Raw genomic sequence first — 20,291 nt, forward strand, 5'->3', positions numbered from 1 at the left:
GCGAGACGCTTCTTGCGCTGTTTCATGTTCAAGAGTGGCTTGACACACGGAATGCGACACCTGAATCCCATGTCTTTCATGAGTCTCCTCGTGGTGGTTCTTGAAGCGCTGACTCCAGCTGCAGTCCACTCTTTGTGGATCTCCCCCACATTTTTGAATGGGTTTGTCGTCACAATTCTCTGCAGGGTGCGGTTATCCCTAGAGCTTGTACACTTTTTTCTACCACATTTTTTCCGTCCCTTCGCCTGTCTGTTAATGTGCTTGGACACAGAGCTCTGCGAACAGCCAGCTTCTTTAGCAATCACCTTTTGTGTCTTGCCCTCCTTGTGCAAGGTGTCAATGATTGTCTTTTGGACAGCTGTTAAGTCAGAAGTCTTCCCCATGATTGTGGTGCCTTCAAAACAAGACTGAGGGACCTTTTAAAGGCCTTTGCAGGTGTTTTGAGTAAATCAGCTGATTAGAGTGGCAGCAGGTGTCTTCTATATTCAGCCTTTTCAGAATATTCTAATTTTTTGAGATACCAAATTTGGAGTTTTCATTAGTTGTCACTTATGAATATCAAATTTAAATGTAATGAACATTGGAAATACATTGGTCTGTGTGCATTGCATGAATATAATGTACAAGTTTCACGTTTTGAATGGAATTACTGAAATATTTTCAACCTTTTGATGATATTCTAATTTACTGGCCAGCACCTGTATTTGCTAATTGTAAGATTCAGCTTCATTCCAGCATTATTTATCTTTTTACAATGAATAATTATTTTTGCTAAAACAAAAGTTTTTGGTATATCAGTGCATGGTGTGCAAGAGAAGCACCCCATGGCGGTGTGAGGTGTGCAGGACTCTGCCTGCAGTTGGAGAGAAACTGCTTCAAGGTCTCCCACATCAAATAAAAACGTCTGAAAGTATACAAAAATAAATGGTCTTAAAACAGATAAAAAAAAGATACCAAGGTTCTAACTTTTTCAATAATAGATGCATTACAGATCAAAGTTTAAATTGTTTGCCCAGTCATTTTGAAGTTCCTGTTCAGTAATTGTAAAAAAATCTAATTCTTTTTTGCTTTTTTCACTTTTAAGCTGATTTTTAAAGGCTGTAATAGAAATAAATTCTAAATACAAACCATACACTGAAAGCTGAGGTTGTTCTGAAAGAGTTACACACACTTTGCACTTTTGATTACAATTTTACAGCCATAAGATTAAAAACATACCAGGCGGCCCTGTTATAATTATGGTCATAAGAGGGTTATTAAGACGGCGATGCACAAACAGGAAGTGATTGGTAGTCATTCCAGTCCAATCCAGTTGGTGGTGGTAATGCGCCAAATTGTTGTTTGCCAAGTGCCATAAGACCACAAATAATAAGAAGAAGAGAGGCGGGAGCATTCGTAACAAACTCAGAGATAGTCAAAACATTAAGCATGACATGGAGTTATCCTAGTGGCTCCAATAAGAGAAAGAAGCAGCATGCTTCATAAAAGCTTTTATCTTCACTTCTGAAAGTGACGTTGTTTTTCGATGTAAACATCAAAAGGAAGCAGAAAGGAAAGACAATGGAAAATGTTTAAAGGGAGGAAAACAGACCAAAATGGAAAATAGAAAAAAAATAACTAAGGCTAAAGCACAGGAGCCCTGACAGGAAAAAGAAAGCAAAGCAAATATTGAAAGCACTCAAAAGGGGGGAAATACAGGAAAAAAGAGGAGGACTAATAAAAAGGGAAAATAACTCGTGTCAGAAGAGGGGAGAGTTTCACAAATCCAGTTAAAGATAAGATTGTCGAAAATTTGGTGTGAGGGGCCCCATGTCTGTGTTCGCCTAGGGCCCCCAAATTGTTAAATCCGCCCCTGATTACGCTCAGTGCTCGAGTTCGGTCGGAGCCGGTAGCCCACCCGCAGGTGAGGGAGGCAGGCCCGGTACCGGTGCCACCCACCGGATCTAGCAGTAAGAGAAAGAGAAAGTAAAAGTCAGAGGAAGTCTTTTCATTACTCTGCTCTAGGATCCCAACGCTCGCTCACCTCCTTTTAACGCAAATAAAACAAACAACTCGATTAAAGTCGATCATTTAGATTCTAACCGCGTTCTCGCTGAGGTCATCTGAGGTCAAGGAGGAGGAAGAATGTCCCGCGGCTCCAACGCAGGGTTTGACCGACACATCACGATCTTCTCACCGGAGGGCCGCCTCTATCAAGTCGGTAAGGAGGTTTGTCCGGAGTGTTAGCAGCTCCGGTCCCTCAGCTGGCCTGCTGCGGGGTGGTGGTGGTGGTGTGTGTGTGTGTGTGTGTGTGTGTGTGTGTGTGTGTGTGTGTGTGTGTGTGTGTGTGTGTGTGTGTGTGTGTGTGTGTGTGTGTGTGCGTGTGTGTGTGTGTGTGGGTGTGTGTGTGAGAGACAAGTCTGATTAAAACACCTAAAGTGATACCAAACAGCAAATAGCTTAGCATTGGAATTAGCATCATGCTTCTTTGTCTAACAGATCTATGTTTATTTGTAAGTTTTGTAACAAACACATGAATAATTCACCTCTAAACTAGAGGCTAGACCAGTTTGGTTTAAGTTTACATGAACTTACTTGTCCTGCTACAGGTGTGTGGAGCCAAGCGGCCGCTCAGCACACACCTACAATAATAACAATAACAGAACCGACTGTTATTGTTATTATTGTTGTTGCTTTTATGAGAAACCTGGCCTGAGGTCTGGTGACTGTGGGGGCCGTTGGAGTCCAGTGAACTCCTGCTCATGTTCTAGAAAGCAGCTAGAGATGATCCTGCTGGAGGTAGCCATCAGCAGATGGGCAGCAGCATAACTCAGGTGCGCTGTGGTGTTTAAACCAGACTCAGGTGAGACTGAGGGGTCCAAGGTGAGGCCACACCACCTGGCGTGGTCTTCTGCTGCCAGAGTCCATCTCTAGCAGCTGGCGTGCTTCTGCAGACCTAGGTAGGAACCAGTCTGACCAGTCTTTGTTGGTCCCAGAGATGGCTGTGGGTTCAAATCCCAGCAGATCAGCAGGTTCTCAAACACTCAGGGCCAGCCCTTCTGGCTTCAGAAAGTCATCTTCACCTCCAAATCCCTGAATGATTGTGCAATTGGCTGATTCTGTATTTACGGTAGCAAACCTCTGAACAGGTGTGTCTAATAAAGTGATGTCATCCTTTTTTGTTTTCAATCATCTTAAAATTGATGAATTAATCAACAATGTTTATTGATTTATCTGAAGTGAATTGGGGTTTAACTGATGGTCGGTTGGAGATGATCCAAAAGCTTTAAGCTGTGTTCCAAAGAGAACGACGCTGCCAGGTCAACACACCTCAGCATCGCAGTAAGTCTTGCAGCCATAGCTGGACCAAAGCCCTTCTCCTTCATGTGCTTGAATGCAGAATACGCCTTCAAAGCCATCGCTCAGAGCGGACTGACGTCTGTCGGGATCAGGGGGTCAGACAGCGTCGTGGTGGTCACGCAGAAGAAAGTACCGGTAACACACACACACACACACCTCTGGCATGGTGATAGGTGAGTCAGAGTCAGTGAAGCCACATGGATCCCGGCATCAGCAGAAACCTGAGACGGTGTCTCTAACCTGTTTGCTGCCATAAGGACGCTCATCCTCTCAGCTGACACCGTTCTACACACTGAACCGTTCCTGTTTTCATCAAATCAGAAAAACTGGTTGTTCTGTAGGACTCAGATTAGGTGGAAAATGTTGAGTAAACAAAGTTGGTTTGAGAAGAAAAGGGAAAGCTATTGCAGTGATTGAGGAGGATTTTGTGTTTGACATCAGGACAAGCTCCTGGACTCGTCCACGGTGACCAACATGTTCAAGCTGACCCCTCGAATCGGCTGTGTGATGACCGGGCAGAGTGGTGCGCCTTCATCTAACAACCATCAGGTGTAGTCTGGTGTTTGTTGCTCGCTAACGGTCCCACCGTCTGGTCTGTGCAGCAGACAGCCGATCGCAGGTCCACCGGGCCCGAGTGGAAGCGGGAGAGTGGAAATATAAGTTTGGTTACGACATCACGGCGGACGTGTTGTGTCGCAGGCTGGCGGATATCTCTCAGGTGTACACACAGAATGCAGAGATGAGACCGCTGGGCTGCTGTGAGTCGAAGCTCTTGTTTCTGTCACTTTTCTGAACATTCTTACTGGGTCTAACAGTTCTGAAAGCTGCAAACCGACTCTGAAACCCTCTAGGTATGATCATGGTGGCCATCGACCCCCAGCTCGGTCCCGTCCTGTATAAGTGTGACCCAGCAGGCTACTACTGTGGCTTCAGAGCCACGGCGGTCGGGGCCAAACAGACGGAGGCCAACAGCTACCTAGAGAAGAAGCTGAAGAGGAAACCAGACTTGTCTCACAACAGAGTGGTGCAGGTAAGCCCGATGAAACGGGCCTGCTACAGTTCACTGATCCTGGGTCGGAACCCTCACCTCCCTTCTGTCCTTCAGCTGGCTGTATGCTGTCTGTCCTCCGTCCTGTCGTTGGACTTCAGGGCCAGTGAGCTGGAGGTGGGTGTGGTCACCAAAGACAAGCCCAAGTTCAGGTAACTCCTGTCAGACGCTGACTCTGGGTCAGTTTGGGCTTGAAGGAGGTTTCATGCTAAGCTCGACTGATAGCTTAATTTTTTTTAATAGTACAGCTGTAACGAGCTGAGGGGGTGCAGACAAATATCAAACAAATATATATATTTGTATATATATATATTTCCAAATATATATGTTTGTATATATATTATATATATATATATATTATATATACAAATATATATATATTTGTATATATAATATATATATATATATATATATATATATATATATATATATAACATATATATACATATATATATATAATATATATATATATATATAAATATATATATTTGTATATATATATATATATATACAAATATATATATTTGTATATATATAATATATATATATATATATATATATATATAATATATATATATATACAAATATATATATTTGTATATATATATATATATATATATACAAATATATATATTTGTATATATATATATATAATATATATATAATATATATATATATTATATGTATATGTATATATACAAATATATATATATATATATATATTTGTATATATATAATATATATATTATATGTATATGTATATATATACATATATATGTAATATATAAATATAGACAAATCACATCCTCGTCGCCAATTTATGTTATATTTCCACCGTAGAGTCAATACACTAGAGAGTTTATACCGAGTCAGACCTGTCTCCTGTTTATTGCGGAACACAGAAGTAATACACACACATAACTGGGCGTGGTGCCCCCTACTGGCGATGACTTGCATAACACACAATAACTCTTGGTCCATACATAACACCAGTTATGTTTTGTTGTTTGCTATCCAGTCTGATCTGAATAATCAGCACCATTAATTACAAATGTTTTATTAGCAACCTGTAAGAGGGTTGGGCCACGTTTCCGGTATTCCTGACAATCATGAACTTGTTTCTTATGTGATCACTGCAGTTTTGATTTGATGCGTTTATGTCAGTTCGCTGATGCTGACGTGTCCTCTTTTGTCCCCCGTCCTGTAGGACTCTGTCCGAGGCTGAGATAGAAGCTCACCTGGCTGCTATCGCGGAGCGGGAGTAGAGCCACACTCACAAATCTTCTCAGCATTTCATCATGACCCCTTCACCGCTGATAGAGCGGAGGCTTTAATCCGATTGGGTCTAAACATACAGATGATGATGTTTACGTATCTTTTTAAAATCCCTCTTAAACAAACCTTTGCCACACCTGAATGAACAGCAGTCATAATAAAATTAAGCAAGTTTGAATGTGTGTTTGTCTGATTAAAGGTGGAATCAGTGAGTTTTGCCACTGGGCAGTTTAGGGTGTGTTTAGGGGAATCAGGAAATCTAGGATTCAGGCAGCAGCACTGACATGTTGACAGGTGTTCTGCTGCATTACTCCAAAAGACAACTGGGTGGTGGTGTTTCTGCCTCCTCTTTAGCACTGTTTTCCTTTTCCACAGCCTGGCCTGCTAATTCTGCACAGAGGGAGTCTAGTTACCCACAGGCAGAGAGGCACATGAGGGGCGGGGCTAGGCAGCTCAAAAATAACCAGTCAGAAAAAAGGAAATGCCGACTACCATGTGATGCTGTAGTTTTTTTAGCTGTAGTCAAATATGGCGTCTGGCAACGGCGCAAACATCTTTGATTTTTTTCTAGAAGAAATGCTTTTAGCGCTTCTACTTGTGGTTTTAAAGAGATTCAAGTCATTTAGAACAGAGGAAAGAGCCGCAGCCGACTCCGCCGCTGTCTTCGTTGTTTATGAGGAACTGAGCGTCGCTGTGTGTGACGTCGGCGACGCCGTAGTGTTTTAACTGTAGTCAAAAACATCTTTCTTTAGAAGAAAGGCTTTTAGAGCTTCTGCTTGTTTTAAAGACGTGTCCAAGTCATTTAGACGAGAGGAAAGAGCCGCAGCGAACTCCGCTTCAGTGGCCATGTTTCTGACAAACGCGGCGTTGTGGTGTGTGACGTACGCTGCTCAGCGCTGATTGGCTCGGTTAGAATTCTCAGGGGGTGGGGTTGTTTGAATAGGAGAGATTCAGGCCAACTGCAGGTTCAGGCTTGTACAGTTTTTGAGACAGCGCCCTCTGAAGGACAAACGTGTAACTGCAACTGCAGATTCAAGACTAACTGCAGATTAAAGGCTGCAGACTTGGACACCGCAGATTCACACTTGCTGCAGATTCAAGCTTCCACATATAAAAATGTGTAACTGTTGGTGAAGCTTATTAAAAATAGTTTATTCGTTGTTAAAGCTTCAGTGAAGTAGCTCTCAGAATACACATTTGATAACTCCTGAGTTACTTTTAATAATAAAAGCTTTTATCATATTTATTTAATTGGAGTTGTTTGTAGAAACAAAAAAAAAACTTTCCAATTTTCCTGGTTCTGGACATCCGTAGATCAACCACCTTGTAACACCTCGATGGACCAAAACACACGTGGCTCATGACTTCAATGCGGACCGCTGTGGAACTTTGAAATGATGAACTGAATATTTTATTGAAGTAAAACTTTATTTAAAACCCAGCTGCATTCTTATTGGTCTGTAGGATGGTCCATTATGTTTTTGTTTTTCTTACTAATTAAACAAATACTGTTCTCCACGTTCTATACTTACTCTGCGATCGTACTCCATCTTGGAATGCTAGCAAACAGTGGGCAGCGCTGTCTCAAAAACAGTACAAGCCTGAATCTGCGGTCTCCGGGTCTGCGGCGATACCCTCCTCCTTCTCTGTTTAGAGATCTGTGTGATGTAACGCTTATGTGGACCCTCACTCTTCATCTGTCTGTGTCTACGTCTAAATCAGCTATAATCTGAAAGTTTCTGGTGTCAAACAAACAAACAAATAAACAAACTGCCAAAACAAGGTTTTATTTTTATTATAAAATTAACACGTCTTCACAAGACAACTTTCATAGTTAGGAAGACATTTAAATGTTTAAGACCTCTGCTGGCATCAGACAAAAATAACCTTATTAAAATATTTTCTAACTATTTAATCTAATTAAACCAAACCAACCTGGTCCTGTATAAAGAAGCAACTGAATAACAGACTGGAACTCCTGGTATCAGCTGGTGAGTCTCATCCCTCGCTCTTCTCCACAGAATTGTCTGAATTGAGACACATCAGAGGGTTTGCATCTGTTTATGGTCAAAGGTCAGACGTTCTCCTAGAAAGAAGGACATTTTCATGGTTAGGTCAGATCCAGCAGGTGGTCCAGGTCCTGTCCCAAACCAACACACTACCACCACCATATTTTAGTGTTAGTTTGACTCCAGATGGAATGGGACGCACACCTTCCAGATGTTTCTGCTCTGGTCTCATCAGTCCAGAGGAGATATACCCACAAGGCTTTGGGGTCATCATGATGGTTTATGTAAACGTGAAACGGGTCTTTTTTTGTTTTTGGTCCCTTGGTGACCGTAGAACCCTTGAATGGTGGTCATGACCTCTGAACTTAACCTGAGACCTGAAGGGCTCTAGATGTTCTTGAATTTCTTTTGAATGGGGCCTGCTGTTTTGGTTTTAGTGATCTTCTAGCCAACTTCCTTTTGTCAGACAGGTTCTGTTAAAGTGATTTATTAATCCTACACGACTGATCACGTCAGGCCTGGGCCAGTTTATTTATATATCACCAAATCACGACAAGAGTCGTCTCAAGGTAGCCTAGTGAACTAGACCAGATTCTTGCTTTGCAAAGTTTGGTCTAGGAACGCTCCACTGGAACCTCCACAGCTCCTACCAGGACTCTGGCTGGCCAATCACAGCTCTCTAGAGGGGTTTCAAACACATAAAGAGCCATAATGAGGAGTCCATAATGGTGGGCCAATCATAGTGCTCTATCTGCTTAGTGAACAAATCACAGAGCTTTATCCGCTTTGTGGGCCAATCAGGGCACTCTATATGCCTGGTGGGTGGGATGATGCAATAGAGTGAAACAAGAGTATGTCACATTCATTGTCCAGTGGAATGCGGAGATCATTTGAAAGACGACGGTAGAACCCGCCCCACAACCGAGAGCCGTTGTCGGTACAAGATCTGCTCGGGTGCAAGATCGGCTCGGGTCCGTCGACTGCCGATGACGTCTAAGTAGTTGATTGGCTGAACATGAACCTTATGGAATTACGTAATCACGTAACGTTGTTATCACGTGACGTTGGTCCAGGCAAATTTTTTCTATTGGAAAGATGGACAACTTTTACAAAGAAATCCATCATTACCTCTTTGAAAATACACTTTTAGCATAGAGCTGCATGTATATTAGGGCTGAACGATTAACTGCATGTGCAATTAAATTGCGATGTGACAAAAGCAGATTTTCTAATGGCAAAGTCTGCAATTTGGCAGCGAGTGGTTAGCGCAATGCTAATATACATGGAAAAACCCATAGGAATGCTAATGCTAATATCGCCGATTACATTATTACAAATTATGAATTAGAAACGTGCCAAATGATTACATTTGGAGTCTAATAGAAAGTAAAACTACCATCAATCAAATAAGTACAGACAGGTATTTTAGTAAAGCCAGAAAACTTTGAACTCCAGAGTTTTGGCTAGCAGCTATGAGCGTAACTGAACTACGCATGGACAAGACGTCAAAAACTCTAAACACAAAATACTTCAATAAACGGGACACACTTCTTTCCTGCAAATACAATTTCACAGGTGTTGCTAATACCTATGATCCTTCAAGGGATGTGCTCAAAGAGGAGTTCAACATTATGAATACAATATAGTGTTTTATTTTACAAATACCATTATAAACACAAACTTACGTCTTAAGAAACATTATTTTAATAACGAAACTGCTAAATTCTTTCCAACAGTATAGATGTGTAGTGTATTTTGTCCGAGTGGGTTTGCCGTACTTTGACGTCATCGGCAGTCGAAGGACCCCGAGCCGATCTTGCACCCGAGCAGATCCTGTACCGACACCGTCAATGGAGCGTTGCCAGACTAAATAATACATTTATTTAGTCTGGCTTGCCAGGCTAGCAACAAGGCGCTTCAGAAGGTAAACATTCCTATACAGTTCAGCCAATCAGTAAAACGTTTCCCAGCAGATTGAGTCACTGACTAGTGTCAGAGTCAGCAGACTGGGCTTTGATCTGAAAGGAATGTCGAGGAACAGTTTATTTTTATTATTATTTTATTTCATTCAGAAGGAAAATTAAATAGATAAACAATGAAAACGAGAAGAAAGAAGAATAATCTCGTAATGTCTGCCCCTTATTACTTTTACAAACACCTCTATTTAGTTTTTTTTACAGTATTTACAAACAGCATGTACCAAAACAACGCACACTACTATGATCCGTATTTATTTAAGTCATGAACGTTTTCACACAAGTTCTTTTGATTTGTTTCCTGGCTGCTCTGATGCTTTTGGACTTCTTTATTTCTAGTTTGTTCCGTTCCTGAGCCGGTCTGGTTGGTTCTGGTTAGTTACAGATGTCTGATCTTTTTCATATTACCGTAAATCCAATCCTCAAATACAGGCCGGTCGGGTCTCCAATTTTGGCCGGTGTCGGAGTTATCGGAGGTAAATAATGGCCGGTTATTGTGGCCGGGTGGAATGTGGTAACAAGCAAGCATGAGCGTCCCAGCGGTAGGATTATAGTCCCCAAATCAACCAGCAGGAGGCAGTAGAGGTTCACGCAGACCTTTATTAGGCTTTTTCTTCAACGCTTTGTAACGCTACAGACACGATCCTCTATCACGCTCCTACCACACAGAGTCACGGTGTCAGTTAACCATGCTAATTCAACCCGCTCCACAGAACACACATCACCTTCCCTGTGGCTTACATAACACTCACACAACACGCAAATCAGCACATAGGAACTAGCAGAACGATAGGAAACACATATAACACAATACCCAGAATGCACCTGGCTTACAACCCCAGCCAGGTCATTACACTATCAAGTTCAAAGAGAATGTGCTGATTATGCTGCAGAACACTCTGGAGAGCAGCAGTAGGGGGTGTATGAACTACAGTAATCCCTCGTTTATCGCGGTAGATGCGTTCCAGATCTGGCCGCGATAGGTGAAAATCCGCGAAGTAGGGACTCCCAGCATGCCCCTCGCGGGGATTCCCTCCACGTCGCACCTACGTCACAAACCGCGGCTATAAACGGAAGTCGCCTTTCCAGCTCACCACTCAGTCATCATTTCTTCAGATTCATGATCAGAGTTTCCAACCTACCGATCAATCCAACGAACTATCAGCTCATAGTAAGTTATCTTACTTACTTCTGGAAAGCCCGGCATTTCCGTGTCACTTCGTTGACGCTCGAACGCTCGGGGGTTTCCTAGAGCAGCCGGCGTTTCACCGACGCTATCACTTCCGCGTCTGTGAAACCACTCTCCCTATTGAATTATCGTATGATCACATTCTCTGTGATCAGCAACTCGCTGTGCCAGACCGTAGGTACTGACACGCGATCGTTCATGTCGGTTCATTTCCTTTAATGTTTTCTGTCTTTTATTCGCGCCTGATGCGTTTCGCTGCATGCTGTGGAGCGGGGCGCTGCGCGCATCACCTTGTCCTCAGACGCACTGATCACTGATACGGCCGCCAAACAGCAAGCGCTCCGCTGTTTTTGCGGTCGGTAGATCCTTTAGAACTGCAGTTCAAAGGTAACTCATGAGGTGAATATATATGAACCCAGGTAGCAGTTTTTCTTTAGGACTGAGAGGAGAATCAGGAAGATAATAAACAGGCAGGACAGAAAAATAGTCAAATAAAAACAAGTTAGTTTTTGTACCTGCTGGTTGCAACAAACAGACACCATTGAAGGTCATCAGAAGTGAGGAACAGAAAATGAAATAATTATTTTAATGTTTAGAGCAGCAGGAACTCCGCAGGCGCATCAGTGAGTTTGCAGCCGCTGCACAGGGGGAGGGGGGAGAGGGCTGAAGCAGGGGGAGGGGGGAGAGGGCTGAAGCAGAAACTACCGTTGTTAAAAGAAATGTGTTTAACTTTGAAAATGTGGGCGCAATTTTAATTGTCAAAAACTCCAGCGAACCATTAGTTCATTTTGCTCAAATAGAAATAGAGGCCTGCCTCTAATACTGGCCCTCCTTCCAATAAAGGCCTGGAGCTTGATGAGCTTGAGTCAAATACAGGCCCGGGCCTGTATTAGAGGATTTACGGTATACTGATTTTCTCTTTTTTCAAAAATGTTTCCTGGTAATATTTTATTATTAGCTTTCCACAAAACCTTCACATGCTTCTGACTGCTACATGCATAGCAAAGAAAACTGTCCTCATAAACTGGAAGAATAAAGAAAATCTTTGCGTTAACTAGTATAGAAATCTTTTGTTAGATCATATTACACCTGAGAGCCTCTGCCTCCACTCTAAATCAGTCTCTCTGGGCTCCTTTGATCGGTTCCATCACATAGCGATGATGTAAGGTCATTGGTATTGTCCAGGATGCTGCGGTTGATGTGGTGGAGGGTCTGAGTTTGGATTGAAGTATCCAGAGGTTCCCTGGGGGTGGGTTCATTGGGAGGTGTGTGTGTGTGTGTGTGTGTGTGTGTGGGGGGGGGGGGGGGGGTTGGCTGTCTTACTTGAGGGGCGCTTGGGAGGCCTTGGTGGGTGGACTTGTGGCGGCCATGTGTGGGGCATTGGGAGGTCTGGACGGTGGTCACAGGTTGCTGCCTGATAGCTGTATCACCCCTGGGTGAGGGCATGGTGGCTAGGGATCCCGGGTGGGGATCTCAGCTGGGCCTGAGGATTGGATCCTGGCTTGTATGCTGACAGCAAGAGCACGAGTACGCGTCGGTGCCCGGCCCTGGCTCGAGGGCCTCGAGTGAACCTTGGCTCCTTCTGTACTGGCAAGAGGGGTGGGGTGGGCGGTGGGGGGTGTGTGTGTGTGTGGGGGGGACTCGCCAGGTACCTACTCCAGGATCCCGTTCAAGGACTTCAGCTCTGCCTTCAACACAATCCTCTCAGACCTCCTCCAAGACAAACTGTCCCAGTCGAACATGCCTGACCCCATCTGCAGGTGGATCACTGATTTCCTGATGGACAGAAAGCAACAAGTCAGGCTCGAGAAGACTCTCTCAGACTTGCAGGCCATCAGCACTGGTTCCCCTCAGAGCTGTGTTCTCTCCCCTCCGTTCTTCTGCCTGTACACCAACGGCTGCACCTCCAACCACAAGTCTGTCAAGCTTATCGAGTCTGCAGATGACACCACCGTCATCGGACTCATTTCTGACGAGGACGAGTGTGCCTACAGAATGGAGGTCGAACAGCTGGTGACCTGGTGCAGCCACAACGACCTGGTGCTAAATGCACAGAAGACAGCGGAGGCTGTTATGGACTTTAGGAAGTGTCTGACACTCCCATCATGATGGTGGACTCATGTAGCTTCTTGAGCACCACCATCACTCAAGACCTCAAGTGGGAGCCCACCATCACCTCCATCATAAAAAAGGCCCAGCAGAGGATGAACTTCCTAAGAAAGCTGAAGAAATTCAACCTACCAGTCGATGAGATAGTTCTACACCTCAGTCACCGAGTCATCCTCACCTCTTCATTCACCGTGTGTTATGCTGGAGCTACCATCAGGGACAAGAAGAGGCTACAGCATGTTGTACGCTCTGCTGAGAAGGTCAATGGCTGCAAACTCCCCCCCATACATGACCTGTACACCTCCAGGACATTGAGGCGTGCAGGTCAGATGACAGCTGACCCGTGTCACCCTGGACTCAGTCTTTTGACTCTTTTCCATCTGTCAGACCAGAACCTCTCACCACAAGAACAGCTGCTGGACTCATGAACGACAATCGTAGGTCTGCCCACTCCAGTCGCTTGGTTCAGTCACATGACCCTGTGTTGTGTTTATACCTGAACTGATCTGCTCTGATCAGTACCTACACTGTGTACGTGTATGCACCATCTTACATTGGTGATCTCTTAGTCCCTACACCCCCAGCAGGTCCCTGAGGTCCAGTGATCAAAGCCTACTGTTGTGCAGCACCAGGCTAAAGGTGAAAGGTGACAGATCATCTGCTGCTGTGGCCCCCAGACTCTGGACCTCTCTCCCCCTGAGCCTGAGATCAGTGGACTCAGTGGTCTCCTTTAAACTCACCTGTTCAGGTTTTGGTGTGACCTTCTTCACCCCTCTCTCTTTATTCTGCTCTCCCCACCTATTCCACCTTCCTCAGGATCCACTGATTTCCCTCTTTCCTATTCACTCTCTCTCTCTTTCTTTACATTTTTCATCACAATTGTCTATTTTTTTGCTCATTTTAAAAATATTTGTAATCATTTTCTAAATTATTTTTTATGTTTTTACATTTGTTTGTTTTTGTGAAGCGCCTCATGATTTTTATCTTGAGAGGCGCTATAGAAATGATATTTTCTTCTTCTTCTACGTAGTAACCGCTTCTGTAATTATTACCACTTTATCTGAATTATTTCATCATGAGTATATTATTACTTCATATATTTGCTTAGCTCTTATTTTTTATCTTCTTTTGCACCAACTACTGCAGCAGTGATGAGAGTTGTTGTTGTTGTTGTTGTGATTTCTCGCACATATGGCAATAAACCCTGATGCTGGAAATCCTGCCTGCTTCAGTTATTTTGGAAGGAAGGTTTTACTAAAATATATTTCATATCTAGCTGGCTGCTGGACTGACAGTTGTTCTCCTCACAACAAAGGAAGTGTCGCATTGGAAAAGTCCCCCAAAGTTATTTGTCCACAGCAATGTAAGAGGCCAGTCAATGTCCATCACTTTCTTCTGCCAGGAATATTGTGTGCTCCTCCAAACAGAACCGACTCCTGTTTACCTTCCCGAGCCTTGCCACCAGGAAGAGAAAGCCATAAACTTCCTCTCTCATTATTTCACATTGAGTAGAACCAGCCTCCTCTGAGTGCCTGAGGAATGTGTGACGACTTGGTAAACGCCTGTACGAAATTCTCAGATCCGGTTGGTCAAAGTTTATAAACGAACGATTCTTTAAAGTGAACTCACATCTTGTGGGCCATTCCCATCTGTACCGGGTCGGCCCAAGCCGGGTAGCCCCTGTCGGCCCCAGCCTGGCCCGGTTGATTCCACACATCCTTGCCTTAAGCCCATGTGGGCTGATTCTACCCACCAATCAGAGGCTTGCTCTAATGGAAGGTGTGAATTTGCTGTCAGCAGTGGGTGTGTTGGCCCTGGTCGGCCTGAAGCAGACCCCCTCCAGAAGAGGGCTGAGAATGAGCCTTGGTTGGCCCGGAAAAATACCAGGCCACCCAGATATGTAAACAACCTACGCTACCCGGCCCGGGTCGACCTGGTACAGGTGGGAATGGCCCATTGGTTTCCTGCGTTTGGTCAGAGCTCCGAGTTACAGACAAGCTCACAGTTCGTGCTAAATGACCATCCTACGGTGAATCTACCACGGCTTAAAGAACCGTCCTTTTTAGATCAAACAATTATTATTTGCTCATTCCACCAACAACTCATCAGACGTAGAACCTTCCACCAGAAGCAACCCGGGAAGTACCGTAAATCCTCTAATACAGGCCCGGGCCTGTATTTGACTCAAGCTCATCAAGCTCCAGGCCTTTATTGGAAGGAGGGCCAGTATTAGAGGCAGGCCTCTATTCCTATTTGAGCAAAATGAACTAATGGTTCGCTGGAGTTTTTGACAATTAAAATTGCGCCCACATTTTCAAAGTTAAACACATTTCTTTTAACAACGGTAGTTTCTGCTTCAGCCCTCTCCCCCCTCCCCCGCGCAGCGGCCGCAAACTCACTGATGCGCCTGCAGCCTTTCAGAGTTCCTGCTGCTCTAAACATTAAAATAATTATTTCATTTTCTGTTCCTCACTTCTGATTACCTTCAATGGTGTCTGTTTGTTGCAACCAGCAGGTACAAAAACTAACTTGTTTTTATTTGACTATTTTTCTGTCCTGCCTGTTTATTATCTTCCTGCATCTCCTCTCAATCCTAAAGAGAAACTGCTACCTGGGTTCATATATATTCACCTCATGAGTTACCTTTGAACTGCAGTTCTAAAAGATCTACCGACCGCAAAAACAGCGGAGTGCTCCCTGCTTGGTGGCCGCGTGATCGGTGTGTCACCGGATGACAAGGTGATGCGCCCCGCTCCACAGCCAAACGCATCAGGCGCAAATAAAAGACAGAAAACATCAAAGGAAATGAACCGACATGAACGATCGCGTGTTAAATGTGGCGACACCTGATTGTTACTGTGGCCGTGCTCAGGAGGCAGATCTACCGCAAAAACAGCGGAGTACTCCGTGCTTGGCGGGCGCATCAGTGATCGGTGCGTCACCGGAGGACAAGCTGATGTGCCCCGCTCCACAGCATGCAGCGAAACACATCAGGCGCAAATAAAAGACAGAAATCTTTAAAGGAAATGAACCGACATGAACGATCGCGTGTCAGTACCGACGCTCTGGCACAGCCTCCTCTTCGTCTCCGCACGGTTAAAGTTACCCTCGCGGTCTATCACTGGCAAATCAAAAGTGAGACGATGACACAACCGCCCCCCCCTGTGGTACTTGCTTGTTACCACATTCCACCCGGCCACAATAAGAGACCGGCCTTTATTCACCTCAGCCGCCTCCGGCACCGGCCAAAATTGGAGACCCGGCCTTTAATTGAATACCGGCCTGTATTAGAGGATTTACGGTATCTTTGACCAGTTGTGTGTACCTTCAGATGCATCAGAAGTCCACGCTTCACTTGCAGACCGGATCTCCAAGAACTTCCACTATCCTGGTGTGTAGGCTATTCAGTGGCATCAGAGTAATTGATATTAGTTTGATAACTTGTTAAATTACATCCAACAAACATCCAAATGAATTTTATAAACCCAGACGTCACACCTTTATGAGCTGCTTAGTGAAGCTCTTAAAACAAACAAGGTCAGAGTTCATTTATTATCTCATTTAACATCAGTTTGAATCACCGTTTAAAATCATTTGCCTTTCATCATCATGATTTTTGTTTTTGTTTCTTATCAAATTATTGTTGTTTCCTGGATTACCCAGAGTACCTCGTTTCATCATCAATCAAATATTAGAGGTTCAATAATATTGATAATACATGTTTTTAGTGGATATTACATTTTATTGAACACCTTTTTAATCTATTAACGATTTATCAAAAGTAACCACTTACAGAACGTTACAGAAGGAGGGAGGTAGGTACTGGTTACCATCAGTGAGCGTGGGGGTGCCGTGGCTCCTGCGAGCTAATACTGCAGTGCTGACAACTGTTATTTAACAATGGCTGGCAAAAAGCTCCAGAGATGTTTAAAGTGGTTGCAGTAACCAAATTTTACCACAGGGTGTCATTTTTACTTCATTTCTACATAATGCACCCTTAAATAAAAATGGATCTCTCTGTTACTTCCTTTCATTCTTCTCCTTCCTCCAACCCCCACAAACCCATGCATTTCCAACCTCCAACTACAGTAAGCCTGAAGGACAACAGACATCAGTAACAGATGCAAAGGTTCAATGTGTTGCATTGAAAACTATCTTTAGCACATTGTTTGCTCTACCAACAACTTAAAATTCACACCGTGTACACCTGGCCTCACCCTGCCCTCCTTTGGGCTGGAACAGTTCAGCCTGGGAATGTTTTCACCCATAACTCTTATTTCTGTAACAGGTAATCCTCCTTGTGTGTAAACACGTCCTGCAGAGACAAACGTTCCAACCAAAGTAGAAGCTGTTGGAACAGAACAGATTAGAACTTTACAGTCATGTTTCATCACAGCAAACCTAGTACATACCAATACATGATTGGACAATCGACATATATACTGGACAATGCGTAGCCATAGGCTCCAATTCCAAAGCCGGCAGCCGCACAGCAGACAGGCGCCGCTGCGGTCAGAAATGCGCCGAGCTGCCGCTGAGGGGAGGGGACCATACCGATAGTGGGAACCCAGCTCCACCAACATGTTATATTTACACCCATTTTCTAAAGTGCAGCATTATGTTAAATGCACTGGGTTTTACCCTATTACATTTAAATTTCATGGTTAAACAGTACATGTTAAAATCTAAGCTCAGCTCGGCAGTGACCTAAAATACATAAATATTATTTTACTTACAGAAAAAAATGAAGTGGAGACTCCTTGGACGCTCTATTAGTGCAATTAATGCCACAGCAAGTCATTTTGTCCAACAATTGCACAAATAATATCCAAAAAGAACGCACACACGCTACAACTAATGGTCTAAGTTGAGAGACTGAAAATGGCAGAACAGTTTCCAGGCCAGACCGAGGCTCTACTGAGGCCTTTCCACGGAGCTAGCTCTGTGGTCACGTGGGTCTGATGCTCATTAATTATACAGAATTTTAGGCTTTTAATACACTTAAACAGAAGAGTGAGAAAAAAATCCACCCCCCTCAGAGTTGTCATGAGTGTAAACTAGATCATTTAAACCTAAAACATGTTTTGGTACCAGGCTGTAAACATGTTTAACATGAGAGTCAATGAGGATTTGCTCACTTCTGACACCAGCCCCCAACAGATGAGGGTGGAACATGCATATACACACACACACACACACACACACACACACACACACACACACACACACACACACATATATACATACATACATTCAATTAATGCTTCTCTGGTTTCTGGTCAGGTCCCTGCTTACTTTAAGAACGCTGTAATCCACCCGCTTCTTTAAGAACCGAGTCTCGACCCCTCTCTCCATAGCAGCTTCAGACCCATCTCTAAACTTCCGTTCATCTCCAAGATCTTGGAAAAGGTTGTGGCTAAACAACTCACAGCTGCTCTTGATGAACATAACATCTATGATAGCTTCCAGTCAGGTTTTCGTAGAGCTCATTCTACTGAAACAGCTCTTCTTAGGGTCTCTAATGACCTTCTGACCCACAGTGATGCAGGGGACTGTTCTGTTCTGGTCCTGCTGGACCTGACTGCAGCCTTTGACACTGTTGACCATCACCTGCTACTGGAGAGGCTGAGAGACTGGGTCGGCCTATCAGGATCTGCTCTGGAGTGGTTCTCCTCTTATCTTTCTGAGCGCTCCTTTTCTGTGGCCGTCTCCAAGTTTAGGTCCTCCACCACCTCAGACGTAGAAAACTAACATTTATATACGTGTTGGAAGCCATTATGCAACAAAGCTCTGCCTGATCAACACTATAAATGATAAATGATCCACACTTGTATAGCGCCTCTCAGAGTAAGGACTCCAAAGTGCTTTACACTACAGTGTATCATTCATCCATTCACACACACATTCACACACTGGTGGTGATGAGCTACGATGTAGCCACAGCTGCCCTGGGGCACACTGACAGAGGCGCCCCACTATTTCATTCAGTCGTTTGTTATTCTCCCAATCGATTACTAACCAAAACCTCATGCTTTATGCAAAACATGAAATGATTTTCAGCATACCGATCTTTACAGAAAACATAAAAGCCCTAAAAAACTGCACATAAAATATATTTAAAAACAAAATTCACTTATCACTTAGAACAGTTGTTCCCAAACTTTTCTGCCTGACCAACAGATGTCCCTTCGTATTTTTACGTTATTAATAAATTTTCATTATATTTGGAAAGTTTTTATTTACACATAAATATATAAATCTCTTTTAAAATTTTGTATTTAACTTTTTTTATGATTATGTGGCACACTTGACTTCCATATATATCTTATCTGCCTCTTTTTACAGCTTTTTTTTTACATTGTCGCTACGTCTGTCACGTTAGCGGTGTTTTCCCATCATTTCTACATCCACCACGTCCCAGAGAAGGTTAAACCAACATCAAACCCAAAGTTTGGAGCTTGTAAACTCCACACACCTCTCGTGCAGCACCAGCTGTCTGATGCTGCAGCAGCGTCCATCTTTCCGGCTGGATGAGTGAATTTCTTCATCAGAGTCAATAATCTGCTTCATAATCAGAGTCAGTCATTAGCAGACAAAGTGATCAGTCAACAAAGACCAGACCTGCCAGCAATTATATGTTTTATCTAATATTTGCGCTCTTCATGCTACGCACGTCTCCTCCTCTCCCCGGCTGGGAGCCGATTTTCAAACTCTAAAAACTCCCAAACTTTGCTCAGCCTGAAGATTCCACATCTCCACTATCTTCTGGTGTAAAGCAGTAACTTCATGAGGGATCATATTTGTAGATGAGACTTGTTAAAGTCAGCAATGAGGCGTTGGCGTTTATAACGAGTAAGTCCCAACATGACAACAACGTACTGAAACTAGAACCAACACGCATAAACAGACAGATCGGTCCCGCCTACTTACACTGTTGGTCTTTTTTAAATACGCAGTAATCGTTGCCTTTTTCATTTCATCCTGCATCCTAGCAGCAACCACTTTGGCGCCTCTGGAGTCGGTGTTTGTTTACGTCATGCTGCATTCAGTGTAATTGGAAAAAGGAGCTTCAAGCGCTAAACCTCCGACTTTGTTTTCTTTCTGGCCTTAGTTCGGGGGGACGGATCGGGGTCGATCTGAATCTGGGGTGGACAGATCCCCCCAACCCCCACCCTATCTGCCTGCCTGGGATGGATGGATGGATGAATGAATGAATTTATACTAGAGACCAGCGCAGATGTGTGGAAAAAACCCAGTGAACTTCGAAAAGATAAAGTCTGACAGCATTTCTGGAACCTTCACCAATAAAGAGAAAACACCATCTATAAATACAATGTCTAAATAAA

The 20,291-nt window shown here is 43.7% G+C and overlaps 1 protein-coding gene and 1 long non-coding RNA gene across 3 annotated transcripts in view; one reads left to right on the top strand and one right to left on the bottom strand.

The window, feature by feature from the left end:
• Positions 1-1,873: 1,873 nt before the first annotated feature.
• psma6l (proteasome 20S subunit alpha 6, like) lies at positions 1,874-5,840 on the top strand. Of its 2 annotated transcripts, none has more exons than XM_015974269.3 (7): positions 1,874-2,200; positions 3,380-3,474; positions 3,781-3,862; positions 3,945-4,097; positions 4,191-4,369; positions 4,445-4,539; positions 5,595-5,840. In XM_015974269.3, the coding sequence occupies exons 1-7, from the start codon at positions 2,125-2,127 to the stop codon at positions 5,650-5,652; spliced, it is 738 nt and encodes a 245-aa protein (XP_015829755.3). In that variant the 5' UTR covers positions 1,874-2,124; the 3' UTR covers positions 5,653-5,840. The 2 variants fall into 2 exon arrangements, with proteins under 2 accessions (XP_015829755.3, XP_015829754.3); XM_015974268.3 differs by having other exon boundaries at positions 1,879-2,200; positions 3,942-4,097.
• Positions 5,841-7,441: 1,601 nt separating this feature from the next.
• Positions 7,442-20,291, bottom strand: part of LOC139062560 (uncharacterized) — a 31,137-nt gene continuing 18,287 nt past the window's right edge. The window contains exon 2 of the long non-coding RNA XR_011516111.1: positions 7,442-7,748. This is a non-coding gene — a long non-coding RNA (uncharacterized lncRNA). The remainder of the gene's footprint in view (positions 7,749-20,291) is intronic.

Source organism: Nothobranchius furzeri, chromosome 13 (assembly GCF_043380555.1).
Source record: "Nothobranchius furzeri strain GRZ-AD chromosome 13, NfurGRZ-RIMD1, whole genome shotgun sequence".
NCBI lineage: Eukaryota > Metazoa > Chordata > Actinopteri > Cyprinodontiformes > Nothobranchiidae > Nothobranchius > Nothobranchius furzeri.